The sequence below is a fragment of the Cyanistes caeruleus genome, chromosome 7 (genome assembly GCF_971803275.1).
Source record: "Cyanistes caeruleus chromosome 7, bCyaCae1.hap1.1, whole genome shotgun sequence".
NCBI classification, from domain to species: Eukaryota; Metazoa; Chordata; class Aves; order Passeriformes; family Paridae; genus Cyanistes; species Cyanistes caeruleus.
In genome coordinates this window covers 6369976-6386028 of record NC_141707.1, presented here as the reverse complement: position 1 = coordinate 6386028, position 16053 = coordinate 6369976, and the positions used below count along the sequence as shown (strand labels likewise).

The following is a 16053-nucleotide window of genomic DNA, read 5'->3' as shown; positions in this document are numbered from 1 at the left end:
TGGAAGGAAACAAGGCATGCAGAGCAGTAATAATAAACATAAGATACCAATTAATGCATGCATGCCACTGGAAATTCTGGCTTTTCCCCATTTGCTATCATAAAAAAAAAAAATAATTAATTTCTCCTATTTTTCTGAATGCTGTAAATTCCAGCACGCTTCCCTGCAACATGAGCAAAACATTTTGTTTTCTTCAGGTAAAGGTGCTTGGTATAATAACAATGAGAAATGTCAGGATGGTTCTAAATGTCATACAAGAGGGATGAAAATTACTATTTCAGTATGGTCTATAAGATTAATTGAAATTGACCCAAATGTTTAAACCTAAATGGACTGTGTTTCACATTGCCACATTGATTTTGCTGCTTCCACTGCACTGAGGTTTGTGGCATTTCCATGATAGATGTGTCCAGCCATTTGCTGATCCAGCCAGGAATTCAGCAGATCAGAGGCACAGCACCACAAACACAGCAGCCCCCAGCTGACTTTTTCTGGTTTCTACCCACCCCTAGTTTAGTGTCGTATCACCACCACTCCTTGGGCATAAAAAAATTCTCTTGCCTTCAGAATTCACACACTCTGACACTTCCTATGCTCTAAGTCCTTCCAAATCCCTCCCACAGTTCATAAAAAAATCCATACAAACCTCAACTTTGCTACTGGTGAATTGGAAGTACTAATGATCAAATGGCTTCATTAGGAAGTATTGTGTTTAATTGAAAATGCATTCAGTCATCGCCAAATCAAAGGAGCCAGCATCATAACTGGGACTTTTCAGATAGGGAAAAGGTGGCCAAAAAGTGGTTTGATAAGGAAAGAAATAAAGTTAGGATTCAGTGATTAAAAGGGTGAAAAAATGATCACCCCTCACAACACAGGGACAGCAAAACACGGTGAGATCAGGACATAACCAGCAAACAGGACCAAAAACACCTTTTTGTAACAAATACCAAAATGTTGTAGAACTTACTGCCATGGGATAAAGCACACATTGATTTCAAAAGAATTAGACAAATTCACAAAAATAGATTTGTCAGCAACTACTAAATATGATCACTTGAATTAAACCCCTTCAGCTTCTGGCTGAAGAAATTTTAAACCTTTCAGGATTTTTGTAGTGGAGGGAACACTGTGCTCTGTGTTCCTACACCTCTCTTGAAATCATCCCTGAGCAGTGGGGATCTAACCCAGAGCAGCAAAAGACCCTGAAGTGTTTATCAGCTGTGATCCATATTTATCTCAAGAGTCACAAAAACTTCTAGTGAGGATATTTCCCACTCTGGTGACCTCCTCCCAACTTTCTGTGCCAAATTTTATCTGTGTTTGTGTACACACAACCTTCTGTCTTCCCTTCTAGTCTTTAAACTTTATTCCTCTGCTTTTTTCAACAACCAAAAAGAGAAAAGTGCCTGTTTCATGGTGTGATAAGGATTCTGTTTCCCTTCAACCACGTGCAATTTCCCATTTCCAGTTTTGTTCACATCTATTTATCAGTAACAACTTAAGCTGCCTTTTTTTTCCTTTTCTTTTTTTAGCTAATGCTAGGACTTTCAATCTATCTCCAAAAACTAAACCAAATCATCAAATCTATGGGATGAGATTAATTTTTAAGCAGGGTACCTTTTACACATGAATACCCAGCTGGCTTATGCCTTACCTATTAAAAGAGAATATTTAATTGTCCTGGCACTTCTATTGCTGTGACATTTCGGTGCAATTCTTTTCTATCTAATTTGACCCTCCCCTGGCATAATTTAAGGCCATTTCCTCTCATCTTTTCACTTGAGACATGGCAGAACAGATTGATCCCCACCTCACTACAGCCTCCTTTTGCATCTCCTGATTTTTGAAATGAAAGCTCAGCAGGACCCCGGATAAATCCATTCAAGCCCCCTGGACACCCAGTGCGGCTGGGTGAGATTCAAAACCTTGCGTTTTTTTATCTTTACAGCAACAGGATGGTTGTTTTCTCATGATGTCCTCAGCTGCCTGCCTAGGACACTGCAATCAAAGCAGCAGACAACTCACAGCCAGACTCGACCTTCCCTCTGTGGCCTCCACGGAAGAAACATTTCATTTCATTACCCAGTTCTTCCCCCAAGCACTTCAGGCTCTGCAGTAAGACCAGCCTAGAGCAGACACCATCTACTTCCACACTTATTAAGACTGGGCAAGCTGGTTTTGCTGGCCCACAAACCATCCACTTCCACCTTCTTATTTAAGGAATTAAAAATCAGCGCTTGGATCTGATCGCATCGGGTTCATGGACCGATCAGGGAGAACACAAAGAGCAGAGAGCATAAAAATCACAAAGGAGCTAAAGAGCAGCAGGTGTAAAGGGTGGAGAAAGAAGCTCCAAACCAAAGACAGGAACAAAGGGGAGGAGGTGGAACCTGGAACCCTTCAAAGAAGTATTGCAAGGTGGGGAAATGAGAGGTGCTGTCTGCACCACGAGGCAGAGCTGAGGAGGTTGACAGTGCTAGGAAGGGATGCTCCGCTGCCTGAAGCACAAACACACCAGGAGAAAGCAGGAACTGCACACAAGCCCTTTTCCTCAGGGCTTTTTTTAAGCAATATTTAATGCAGACAAGGCTAACCTGGCCTTGTAACACAGCCAGGTTGATCTTGTATGCATGAGCAGCAGGGGACTACCCAAAAAAGACCAAGGAAGAGAGTCAGGACACTTCCCAGCAAGAAACTGGAACCTAAAAGCTTAAATCCATATCTAGACTCTTGCAAAAACAACTGCACAAAAACTGTATTTACCCAAGCAACATCTTTCAATTCTGAGTACCTCCAGAGCCCAGGTTTAGATTCTTTAAACAAAAGTGACCTCCTTTCCAGAAACACACACATCAACAACTGCTAATTTCAGTCTAAGCCAAGCTGCTCAGCACCTTTGGAAAAATGCTTCTGCCCTTTTAGATCCCAGCACCTGGACTGAGATGTTTGAGGAAGTCAGTTAGAATTGAGTGACTGCCTCAAGATCCTGCTTCAATGAGGAAGGAAAAATTACAGTGGTAAGTCAGGAGTTCCCAGTTCCAACTCTAAACATCCTTCAGTCACACCCCAGTAGGTGGAAGAGTCTGTGGAATGAAAGGGAAGTGTGGAGATTTATGGCCAGGGAGGCATTACAAATATCACAGTGCTCTCTTTAAGCAATTGGTCTCCAAGCTAATGGGAAGACATTATTATATTATAATAATTACATATTTTATATATATATATATATATATAATAATATTATATATTATTACTGTATGGCTGGGCACTGCTTCTACATGCAATATGTATATAAATCAATGTATATGTCTATTCCAGCAAATGTGGAGTTAATTAATATGAACCATACCCACTTCAGCTCTGGTTGAATGAAAAACAGGGCTATATGGCAGTCTGCTCCCTAGCACAACAGAATGAAACAAAACATTCATACCAAAGCCAGAAACCTGATGAGGCATTTTGCTAATCGCTGCAGATGAGCACAGACAAAAATCTAATGTGTAGAAAAGGGGGGCAAACTGGCACAAAAGAAAGGGAGGGAAATGAAGCAGTGTAAATGAACACAAGGAGTGAGGCTGCTCCACCACAGGCAAGTGGTGAAGGAGAACCTGAAGTCTGATGTGTGCTTGTCTGTGTGCAGAATAGGCTGAACCCTGGAGGTGGATTATGACTTGCATAAATACCCATGACTTATCCAAATGAATGGAGTGGCCTGTGCAGCTGAGCCATCACCCCAACTCCCTGTAATTAACATGGGAGCCTATTATTTTTTCCACATTACTGGGAAAAGAGATGAGTACAGGTGCCTCCAACTAAGAGGCAAATTCCTACAAAGTACAGCATATTTTCAGAGATTTCTCACCTCCAGGCGAGATACCTTCTAAGGCATCGCAAATCTCTGCTCAGGGGCTCGCACTGATTTTTCCAGGCAGTTCTGAACCTGCTCAAATCCTAGCTACCCTCCACAATAAGACTGAATTCAGCTCAGGGAGAGTGGATATCCTGGGCCTTCCTTCTCCCAGGAGCACTGGAGCCAGGAATGAGAGCAGAGTATCTGTTCCACACAGCTCTGGCTCTGAGCTAGACCCAAACAGCTGTGCTGGTACTGACCAGCAGAAAAGTGACCAATTCTGATGATATTTCCCCAGAAAATTGGCTGCAAAGAGCAGCCTCGTGGAGGACTCTGCTGCTGAGGCTCTCTCTGACACACATCTCTGAGTGAATGCAATGCACCCTTGCAGGCATCTTCACAATTCTGGGGAAATCTGGGTGGAAATTCTGGGCAGAGGTGATGGGTAGAAAGTGCTTCGCTGGGAAAAGCTCTGCCAAGGAACTCCCTGGCAGAATCTGGTGGATTTAAGAGCAGACTCAAGAGCACAGCTGCTTTTCATGAAGAAGAACTGTCTGTGACAGAGGCACGGGTTCCACAGCCCAGCTGTCCCTGGGGGTGCAGAGCCGGGGTTGAACAGGAGCAAGGTTTGTCCCACATCCTCTCCACAGCCCAGCTGAGCCAAGTGGAGGGGTAACCACACCCAGGAGAGCTCCTACCGGGAATTTGGACGAGGTCAGACTGCCAGCAGGGGATAGGAGGCCAGCAGGAAAGGAAGAAATCGGGCGGGGAGGGTGTGACAGGGTGTGACAGGGCTGGTTAAAGCAAGGAGTGTAATTGGGCTCCTCTGCAGACTGAGTGGGCTGAGCCCTGAGGGACAGATTGTATCTTGTACACAGTTCCCATACCTTGCTAAAACCCGTAGGATGGAAAAGGACTCCTGTCCCTGCTCTAGAAAACAGGAGATACAGGCACAAAAGTCTGGATGATACCATCAAACCCAGTAGCTTTCACCTGCAGGCTTCCAGTCCAGAGTTTCCTATTCCACACATACACATCCCCATGCAAAGACAAAGGCTGAAATAAAAAAGTTAAAAGTCACAACTGCAATGTGAATAGTAAGTTGGATGAGGATTTTGTTTGTAAGACTCTGGGATCATCACAGAAACTGGGTATGCAGACAGTGAAATCTCTTTTTCATTTCTCCTCTGAGCAACAATCTCTGCTGGCCTGGAAACACATCATCAAACCGAATCCCTGATTAAAAAAGAGAGATTGTTTTTTTATACCTCCTAGATACAAGATGCTTAAGTTGTGAAGAAAATGATTTATCAGACTTCAGCTCCTTGTTTTCCTCAGTTCTTAGTTCTCCTGTGAGCATCTCTTGAATGGTGACATTTATTTGGCATGTCATTTCCCTCTGAAGCTCAGCCTGGCACAAGATCCCTTTGCATTAAGTGCTACACAATATAATTCAGCACAAGCAACTTGCTCCTGCAGGAAACCCTTGCCATTTGTTCACCCTTGACTGATATTTGCCAGGTAATTTCTCTACATAATCCTCCATCTACCCAACGTGTATTAGCTGCCCTTCAGAAGAAATTACTGTCTCGAATTTGAGCTGTTTTAATTGAATAAAACCAAAAAACAAAAAACCCAAAAGATTTCATGATATTTCTGTGGCCCTGAATACACAAGATAAGCTTTCAGAGTGGGATTTTCTGTGGGGTTATCTCTAAGGCTCCGTGCCGCTGATTCTGTGCTTCCTGACTTTTGTCTACCTGCAATAATCTCTTGACAGCAGAACTGGGAACTGCTTCTTGTCACTGCTTAACAACTCTGTCTTAAGGCAGGCATTGGAACTCAGCATAAGGTGAATTTTATGAATAAAATGAATAAAATTCCCTTCTGTAATAGTTTTCCTAGATGTGTCCACCCCCACCTGCTTCTCTATCAAAAAGGAAAGTTCCCAAGTGAATTATCTTTTGCTTTTCAAGCAAAAAGTTTGATACATATTTTTTCCAGTTGTCAAAAAAAAAAGAAAAAAAAAAAGAAAAGAAGAGTAATTGTCAAGCAACTGCTCTTATTTAACTGTTATAGCAGCAGAAACTGGCTGTTTGATGCTCTGGTTAGCATCCTTCTCTATTCCCTTGGGATTCTTAGATGGTCTCTGAACATCTGAATCACAAGAATACACCAAAACCAAATTATTTTCTTGGAAAAAAACTCTCTTGCAGTAGAGAGCTCCTATCATCCACTTCTAAGAGAGACAGATGCCTACTCACATACTTACTGAGACTTGTACTAAAATAAAATTAATCTACAGAAGGAAAGGGAACTCATCCAAAGATACTGCCCAAGCTTCCCCTTTCCTGCAAAGCACAACTGATGGTGCAACTTGCAGTTAATAAGATTATTCCTGTTAATTCATTAAGGCAGAGATGGGATCATCCAGAGCAAAAGAGCTCCGAATAAACAAAGATTCAAACTAATAACTGTGTCAAATGAAAGAATAAATATTTCCCCATTCAGATGGTTCTCTTGACATCCAATTTATCTGGCTTATTGGGGACAGGAAGTACAACTGATGGGGCAGCGTGGGAGGTCTGCATTTCCACACTCGGCAAAATCCAGGGTTTTCACAAAGTGCAACGTGTCAGGTCTTGCCTGCTCCAACTGGTTCAAGGGAATTCGGGAGAACCTGGAATATATAACATGCCTAAAGAGGTCTTTTGCTGACAGCAGATGGGCTTGGGGTTAAAAAATGATCCCAAAACATCAAGAATGTCCTTTCCCATTAAAGAATTCCTACGATACTTTCAGGAAGAACTTGCTCTGGCTCTCCATCCCTGCCTACAGAAGGAGGTACGCAATGCTTCACTGGGATTAGGCTGTAAACTCTCTGCAACAAGGACTATCCTAATTGTATGTCTGATACTTGTCACAGGCTGGTCCTTTCTCACACCTCACAGAGGAACGAGGAGTTTCTAACCAGAGAATCACACCTGCCACTCACCAGGGTGAACATTCCCAGCGTTCAGAGGCAGATTCCTTCCAGCCACATCTCACACATGGGATAGCTACAAACATTGGGAGCCAACTGATTGTCTCCTCTGCTGCCAGGCACTGTCTCCTCTCCTCCTGCATCAGTCTCCCTGCCCCAAACACAGAGCCCCAACCTTGCCCATGCCAGGGCTTTGCTCCTGCCAGGCCTATGACAGTCCCATGTCTCTCTGCTATCAACCAGATGTTGAAAATCTTCAAGGTCCCTTCCAAGCCAAACCATTCTATGGCTCTATCATTTGATTCAATTCAAAACAGACACTGTGAAAGAATAAAAAGCTCCCAATTGGATGAACTCTTTGCTCTGTAACTTCATGAACAAATATTCCCAGGGCTGGGACATGCTTCTGATGGTGGTAAGGACTCACTGATCAGCAAGAGTGCTTTAGAGCAGACCCAAGTGCATTTCTGCTCTGAGATGGACACTTCCTGACCCAAGGAGGTGGCTTGCAAGTGAGAACCAGCTTGTGCAAAGTTTCACCCATTTGACCCCAAACAACTATTGACCCACCCAAGGAACTGCTATTTTTATTACAAGGGGCTCACATGCACCATCAGGTCCCAGGAGCCAAGCAAGTTATTACTCTTCAACTGAGCCTTAGCAGCGAGATAATTTAATATGCACATTTTGCCTGTGGCATGCAGAAGGTAAAAGTTCTCACATTGACCAGTCTCATGTTTGCCACCTCACCTCTGTAATCACACTTGCAGCCTCTGCCCTCACTCATTTTACTGAGTAAGCTCTCCCCCAGCTGCCCTCTTCTCTCTCCTGGAGTTCATCCTGGAAATTTATATTGCTCTCTACCTAGCAGTATCCGAATAAATCTTGGTGAGACAGTTCTTTAAGGTTGTTTTCTAATTATAAAGCCAATTTGAAAAAAAAAAACCAAAAACACATGAGCAAAAACAACCTCAGAGGAGCACACACATTTTATTTACAGCATGATGCATCCCAGGAAATCTCCACTGGAAACTACACGGAGCCAAATTTGTAAAAGTAACAAAACACATCAAATGAACACATCAGTCACTGAAATGAGAACTAAACCCCACAGACATATAAACAAACCAGTTACTTACAGTTTTGCTGTGGTTCTGGAGGGAATTTGAGACGGATAATGGCCAAGATTATGAAAACAACCACAGGCCAGGAAATTAAAACAAACGACCATACCTATAAAACAGCAATGAAAATATATCGGTTACATTTGTAGCACTGACGTTACCCAGAGCCTGTCTGGAATGTACAAGCAGTGCCCTAAGTGAGTTATAAGGTGCATTGTAAATCACACCTGTCTTGGCATGCATACAATTAAAATCCAAGCATTATCTATTCCGGAAGAAACACTACCGAAGATTTTAAGAGCAAATAACAAGGCTGAAAGCGGCACAAGGTTTCAGTTTGGCTGATAATTATGGGGGACAGTGTTTACCCAGCTTTGAGACACTGCTATGTCACAGTAAAGGCATGCTGGGAAACACCAGCCAAAAGATAAAGCAGCTGCAGCGTGAAAGCTTGGTTTCACTTTCAGTGAAATGATGGGTAACTAGGACTTTGACTGAACTATACCCCAAAATTCAAGTGTTTGACAAGCCTACAGCGTTTTTCCATTAAAAATTCAGCTGTTATTCACAACCACTGGATCCTCATGGCAGAGCTGGAAGGAAGGATTTTCACAGTGGTCATTCACAAGATGTGGAGCTCAAGCATGGTAAAGAAAGGGGTTTATGGAGTTGTGCAACCTACAGAATGCACATCTGAACACCCATCATCAAGGACAAAGCCCTTATAACAGCTTCTGACCCCAGCAGCCAAAATCCCTGGCACCTTTCCATCTCCAGCAGTCCATACAGATGAGCTGAGATGATTCCCAGAATGGTTTTGGTTAAAGGGACCCTAAAGCTGATACAGTCCCACCCCCAGCCATGGCAGGGACACCTCCCACTATCCCAGGGTGCCCCAAGTCCTGTCCAACCTGGCCTTGGACACTGCCAGGGATGGAGCAGCCACAGCTTCTCTGGGAAACCTGTGCCAGGGCCTCAGCACCCTCACAGGAAGGAAGTCCTTCTTAATATCTAATTTAAAGTGGAAGAGAAATCATGTATTATTCCCCTAATGTGTTGAAAAACACATGAACACGTATAGAACTCTTGTCCCTGACATGAGGGTTGCCCCTTTCAACAGACAAAAATTAAGAAAACACTAGAATCAATCATCTAGTATAGTAAACCAATCTGGGGAGGATGCCCAAAATCTTGAAATACAAACCTTGGAGTATTGTGAGCTAGGAAATTGTAATTTTTCAAATAATCCCCTGCTTTTGCACTAGCTGGTGAGCTGGCTCCCATGTTGACTAGATTAAGAGTTTTCCATCCATCAGTAGTTAAACTGAAACTATTCTGGGCTACAAAATTGCTGTTCTATCTCCAAGCCAATTTTTGGAACTGCAAAGATGTCTTTTTTCAAAATAATCCAGTTTTTCATCCTTGTGTTGTTATTTTTTTTAGATCAGCACATATTACTCAAAGCTGTTTTTCCAAAGTAATTCCAAGCCCATAACCGTGTTTTAATTTCCTGTAGCACTCGCTGGAACATGAAGCCAAACAGACAGACAGACAGACAAATCCTGGAGAGCAATTCAGCTTAAAGATGGTTGTTCTATAGCAACTCCATCCCTATCGTCCCTAATGAGGTGACTCAGGCTTGAAAGTAGGAGCAAATTCATGTCCCAAAAGAGGTGACAGACATCAAACCACGAGGCACACCCCCACACACCCCTTTAGAGGGTGCTCCTATAATTTCAGCATTCAGCCACATTTTAGCTCAGACAGACAGTACCTTTCCTGCTTTTTATGTATACACTGCCAACTTGTAACAAGATCCATCACTGACACTGACATATTTTAGTACTTTTTTTATATCAGATGCTTTCCCTATAATCAGTCCCCCAAACACGCAGTTTAACTGTGATTAATTCTCATGCAAATGGTATTATTACTGTGTCCTCCTTGTTTAGCACCACACAGGCTAAAGTAAAATTATGGGGTAACAGCACAGAAACTGATATTAGTCAGAAGCTGCCTAAAGGAAGGGCTGGACATCTGTCACATTCCTGGGACAATAAATGAATACTGATTGTTCCTACTCAGGAAAATTGTTGTCCCTCCCCATTTTGAGCTACAATGGTGCTTCTATTCCCCACTTTCCAGACATGTCTTCTCTCAGTTTTTCTGTCCTGTGACTTAACTGGATTTAATACTAGCTGGGTACATCAGTTACAACATCACAGCATTCCCACTGTCCCAGGGATTTCTAGTGAACAAAAACAAGACAAGCACCTTGGCCAAACTGCTTCAGGTGGAACATGTTCACTGAAATGGAACCACAACCAATCTCAATCTGCCTCTTGGGACAGTAAGAACGGTGATGTAGGTTGCATAATCTCTTAGTTGCTGGATTATTTCACTGCTAAAAATTGATTTAATCACTCAGAGTTTGCTTAGGATCTCTGGCTGAGTGCATGCATTTTCTCTCCCCCTCCTGCCTCTGTTTAAATCATGAAGTGCAACACGCAAGAGGCATCAATATCTCCAGTTCCCTTTGGCACTCAGACCCAGCTTTGCTCCCAAAAAGAACTGAGTTTACCTCCTCACACCCTCCTCAGTCTGAGCAAGCTCCCTAATTTAGTGCAAAAGAGGAAATTAAGTAGGGCTGCAAGGCATGCCTGCCATGAAACAGTCAGCAGTGGCCAGATTTTTATTTTAATTGACATTTCAGTTGTACAGAGTTGATATTTCAACTCCACAGGAAACCAGAATTGCAGCAAGTCAGACTGTGGTCAGAAGCACAGGTAGGGCTTAGGTGGCATTTACTCTGGGTACACAAGAGCTAAAAGGGACCCAAGCCTTCTGCTTTTAACGAGGCTGTTACATTTTTCTCAAGAGAAATTAGAGTTAATTTATTTGGATTCTTCTGCATCTCAGGAAAAGTGTATTTTGCAGCAGAGAAGAACACTCCAATGGCGCACAGCACATCCACAGGAGTCAGAGGCACTCAGCACCTCTCTGAATCAGGCTCCACAAACAAGAGATAGGGCAGGGTAAGCTGCAACAGACCTTGCAGAAGCACACAGTCACACAAGGACTTTCACTTCATCCTCACATCACGCCCTCCATGGCCATTTCTCTTTGGTCAGCATTTCCTGTGCCTGCCAAGGTTTCCATTCCACTGAGACAAGTCTAAACCCCACTACGTTTGGGTTACTGGGGCACAGGTTATGGTGCAGCTCCCTGAAATCTTCTGCTGAAAATACCACACCCAGCTGTACCAAAACTGGACTGGGACAAAACTGCTCTGCCTGGCTGTGCAATGCCCCCCTAAGGAACATTTGCTCCCTGATGCTGTTGCAGTTCAGATCACTCTCTGGACATTGCTGGCAATGGTTCATCTTTTGGACAGAAAGATCATTGGGGTGTTTGATTTGCAGTACAGTGGACTGCACTGGAAATCTGTCCTACCTGCATCTCTCAGAGCTACTTTTTTCATCATCCATCCTTTAGAAATAGCTCTGTGTAAGAGCAGCCTCATCACCCCCAGGGGCTCCTCAGAGGCTGTACACCAGCCACAGGGTCTGCTCACATGGCAGCAGGTACAAACTGCAGCCTGAACTCAGGTCTGCATGCTTTTGTTTGCACAGACTGTCCCAAGGGAACAAGAGAGGCATTCATGGTACTCAATGTGGACTCCTGAGCCCTCATGCATGAGCTTCACACAAGACCCACCTTCTCTGCCATTCCCTTCCTTCCTTCTGCTTCTACCACCACCCTCCCATTCTAACAGCACAACCTTCCTCTCTGCAGTGTTCCCCTCGGTCCTCAGCTCCCGGCGTTCCCAGGCTCCCCCTCCTGCACTCCCCTGTTCCCACACTCACCAGCTGCCTCTTGACACTCAGCCAGTTCTTCCAGAGCAGGATCCTGAGGTGCTGGGAGAGCGCAGCCATCCTTGGCTCGCCTGACCGAAAGAGAGGGGGCTGCGTGTTCCTCCTCCCCGCGCTTAGGAGGCAAAAGTGGAAGCTCTAACCCAGAAGGGCATCCAGTGTCCGAAATCCAGGCCTCTGCCTCTTCCCCACAGCATAGCTCTGAAGCAGCTACTCCATCCACTTGTGGCTGCTGTACTCCCAGGAACTGTGGCTCTTGTCCTCACAGCAATAGCTCCTAGCAAATTCAACAGGTTCTTCCTCTCCGGGAGGGCGGGTAGATGCAGCAGCCTGCCTCCACTTGTGTTAATTACAATATCCAGCCTCTCCTGGATGCTCCCTGTCCAAGCCCTAACCGATAAAATGGATAGCATTCCAAAAAGATGCTTCTGCTTAAACAAAAGGTGATGCATGCCTCCTCCTCCCCATGATGAAACTCCCCGTCGGCCCACACAGCGCTTCTGCTGGAGAGGTGTCATCAGCTGCAGAGTTAGGCCACTTGCCAGGCCAGTCTGACTTCCCCAAGTTCACAGGGAATGGCTGGGAAGAAAGCATCCACAGCCACAGCACGCATCTTCCTGCCATTGCTGATTTGGAGTTAGGGGGGTTTGAATACTTCTGAATGTCTCAATTAGACCTACCCATCCAAGTAAATTAAATGAAAGAGGTGAAAAATCTCAGGGTCTGAGCTGACTGCTTGGTTTCCTGCATCTTCCCTTTCCTCCAGGAAATCAGTCCTGGGGTTCTCACTGACTGATTTCCATGAAACACACCAAGTCCCCTGAGAATGGATCAGATTTCACAAGATTTCAGAGCGCTAGTGTGGCTAGTGGTACCTAAAAAGAGCAGCCAGAGATGAGAGGAAAGAGAAAAGGCAGGTACAGAGGGAAGCAATGACAGCACAGGGAATAGCTCATTGCACAAAAGGACCAGCATAAATCTGAACCATGGATTTGTCTGATGGTCAGCTGGAAGAGCTCTGGTCCCCCTCAGGTGTCTGGTGACATTGAGACCATCCTTGATGCACTTGGCAAACAACAGAAGACATCACTGTTCTCAGCATATTCCACAAAACATATCCAAAAACATTCCTGTACTTGGCATTTGTTTCAGCCACAAACTAACTTCGGGCCTCAAAAATTAAAACCATCTTGAAGGAGTCCTTGCCAAACTCCACCCAGGGATTGGAGTGGAGGTGGCAGCAGAGGAGTTTTGATCCAAGGCTTGCTGAAAGCACCGAAAGAAGAGAAGAAGAGAGAGATGTTGTACTTGGTGAAGAGAAAACAGCTTCTCTGGATTGGTGAGGAGGCACTGCAAAGGTGAGAATGGCAACAGGTCCAGAGTAGTCCCTGCCCCACATACCTTCAGTCTAAATAGATTGGACATTCCAATGGTGGGAGTGAAGCTGGAGCTAAAATTAACCTAAAAGGCTTCCCTGGTATCGTTTTAACACCAATGGGAAGAAACTGAAATGTCTAACCTGCCAGCTCAACATTCCTTTTTTTTTCTCTACTAAATATCCTTAGGAGGGAGAGGGATCTCATTTGGGTCTGGGAGTTGAGAACAAGCACTGCTCCTTGGGACATTGTTCTAATTCAGCTCCACATAGGCACAGCCAGATTCACTGCATTTGGTCCAAACATGATTTGCAAACTTCATTCACTTCCTCTCTGGGGCTGAAAAAAGAAATCCAAATATAGATAATTCTGCTCTGAGGGGGTAAGAGAGAAGAAATTTATAATTTCACCATTCACTGCCTTGCCAAGGCCTTCTAAGGCAAGTGTCTGATTGCTTCTTTTTGGTATTCAGTCAAACAACTGTTTCAAAAGAGCACCATGATTTGGATAATAATTTTCCCAAGCAAATGCACATCCTTACTTCCTTTGTGAACTGAGTCAACAAACATTCCCCTTGGGAAGTACCCAAAGGATAATTTGTTCGAGATCACCACTGTAAAATCAGAATAACTCAATGTCAGTTGGCTCTCAGAGCACCTGCATTCAACTCCCCAAACAACACAGCATTCCCGTTCCAGAAGATGAGAACTTTATTTAACCATTATACTCTTCTGCTTTTTAATTCCTTCACTTAATAATTCCTGCAGATGGCACAGGAGCCTGTGGACAAAGTGACCAGAGCAGGAACATGTCCCAGTGTGCCAGTGTGCAAATAGCCAAAGGGAGAAAGGAGGGAAAGGCCAATTTTTTCTCCAATACATCCTCAGCTGGCTTATTCCTCTGGTTGAACAACTAGGGCTCTTCTGGGCTGAAGGGCAAACCCACTGAGGGGTGGTTCAGATCACTGAGAAGAAAAGCAGCATCTGTTTCTGTGCCCATGGAGCCGAGGAAGCTCTCAGGGGAGCTCTGAACTGTGATTTTATCCACTAGAAATGATTAGAGCCATGATTCATCGCCTGTACTGCAGTGGTGGCTGCAGCTCACATCACCCTGCAGGGGCTGCAGCTTCCAGGGCAGGAAGACTCGCCCCACACAGCCAGAACTCACAGACTTTCCTTGGGATGCTCTTCCAAGTAGAGGAGTTTTTATTTCAGCAGCAATAAATGCTTCCCAAGTGTGCCCAGTTACCTCTGTGAGAAATGAAAACTGAGGCAAGTGATGCAAGACCATAAAATAAAGCCCAGGAGTGACTGATCTGCAAGAGAGCTGAAAACATTCTTGCAGGAGGACACGTCCTTACGGTCCAGACGTGTCAGGGCTGGCAGCTGTGAGTGCCACAGGCAGCAGCAAGGCAGGGATCCATGAACAGAGTAAACCTGTGTGGAGGAGCTGCTGCACAGGGTCAGTCAGGGGGTGCTGGGAGCCCTCTCCAGCCCTAACACAGCAGGGGGATGAGAAGAAATGGCCACACTTATCGTTCATCCTGGCCAAAATGACAGGTCCACACAGCAGCACCAGAAAATACAGCTGTCTGCTCGTGAACACTCCTGGCTTGGCTGTGAAATACAAGGGGGGTTGGATCAAAACTGACAGGGAAGAGTATTTACCCCCTTGAAGTCAGTCTCTGTACCTGGGATTTTTGAAAAATACCTGTGGATGTGGCATTTGGGGACGTGGTGGCTGAGGTGAACGTGGCGGTGGCTGCAGAGATGTTTGGACTTTGAGGTCTTTTCCAACCTCACCAATTTCATGATTCTAACATCACGTGCCCTTGCAGCACCAAGGAAGGTAAAATTTGAAAGTCTGTAACTAATTTAAAGCCCTGCCCCCCTCATGGGTAGAGCAGCAGTTGCCTGAGGACTTGCCAGCATTAGGCAACACAGTGCACAGCACTGGATGATGCTGCAGTGGTGCAAGACAAACTGAACCACCACCTGAGAAAGGACAAAAAAAGGCTTTTGTTGAGCAGCCCACGGCCTTCCACAGGAGTGGCTGCACATACTATCTGGGAATTGCTCCTAGTTCCTTCCAGTGGCATGGCAGGAGCCTGGAAATGCAAATTTCTGCACATTTCCAGGGTGCCTAAATTCAAGATACAGTTTTGAGAGAGATGCTGACTCAGCATTATTAAAAAAAAAACCAAAAACAACCAAACCAAACACCAAAAAAAACATTTAGAACACTCAGAAAAAGTAAAATGTTCACCACTATTTATTTTATTTTTCACTGTGAAACTGCAGCTGATAGAGCACTACCACAGTGTCACTCTGCCACCAAACACATTTCCACTATTTATCGGTGATTTTTCCTCCCCAGTAAAATGCATATGCAAAGCAGCCCCTCCTGGAAGCAGTTTTCCCTCAAGTGGTCTGTCACTGTCACCAATACAAGGATTATATCACACAAATTTATTTATATATTATAGAATTATATGCCTCAAAAAAGTCAAGGAGAACTGTGCAGCTGATCTTTGGCTCAAAGTTCTTGGACATTAACTCCTTCTTCTTGCAAAGCAGCCTTGTTTCCAACAAGAACAAGCCCCCAGACCAACTGGATATTCTGATACCAGAGCAGATAAGCATGAAAGTAAATTTCATTTTAGCCCAAGTCCAAGCTTCCTGCAAATGAATTAGAGCTGAAATATCTGGGACAGGATTTGCAGAGCTCATCATTGGGGTTTTTCCTCTTATGTCAACAACTCTCTGCTGGAGCAGATTTAGGAAAGGGCAGGAAAATGCAACTTTTGGTTTTGAAGCTATGGTGCCTCTGTTCAGAAGTGCCCAGC

General features: G+C 44.5%; 1 protein-coding gene across 1 annotated transcript in view; it reads right to left on the bottom strand.

The window, feature by feature from the left end:
* ABCA12 (ATP binding cassette subfamily A member 12) overlaps nucleotides 1-13547 on the bottom strand; it is a 79820-nt gene extending 66273 nt beyond the window's left edge. Inside the window, exons 1-2 of the mRNA XM_086896297.1 lie at nucleotides 11827-13547; nucleotides 7976-8069 (exon numbers count right to left, since the gene is read on the bottom strand). Coding sequence (XP_086752423.1) covers nucleotides 7976-8069; nucleotides 11827-11895 — 163 coding nt within the window. The 5' untranslated portion in view covers nucleotides 11896-13547. The remainder of the gene's footprint in view (nucleotides 1-7975; nucleotides 8070-11826) is intronic.
* Between the last annotated feature and the right edge of the window lie 2506 nt (nucleotides 13548-16053).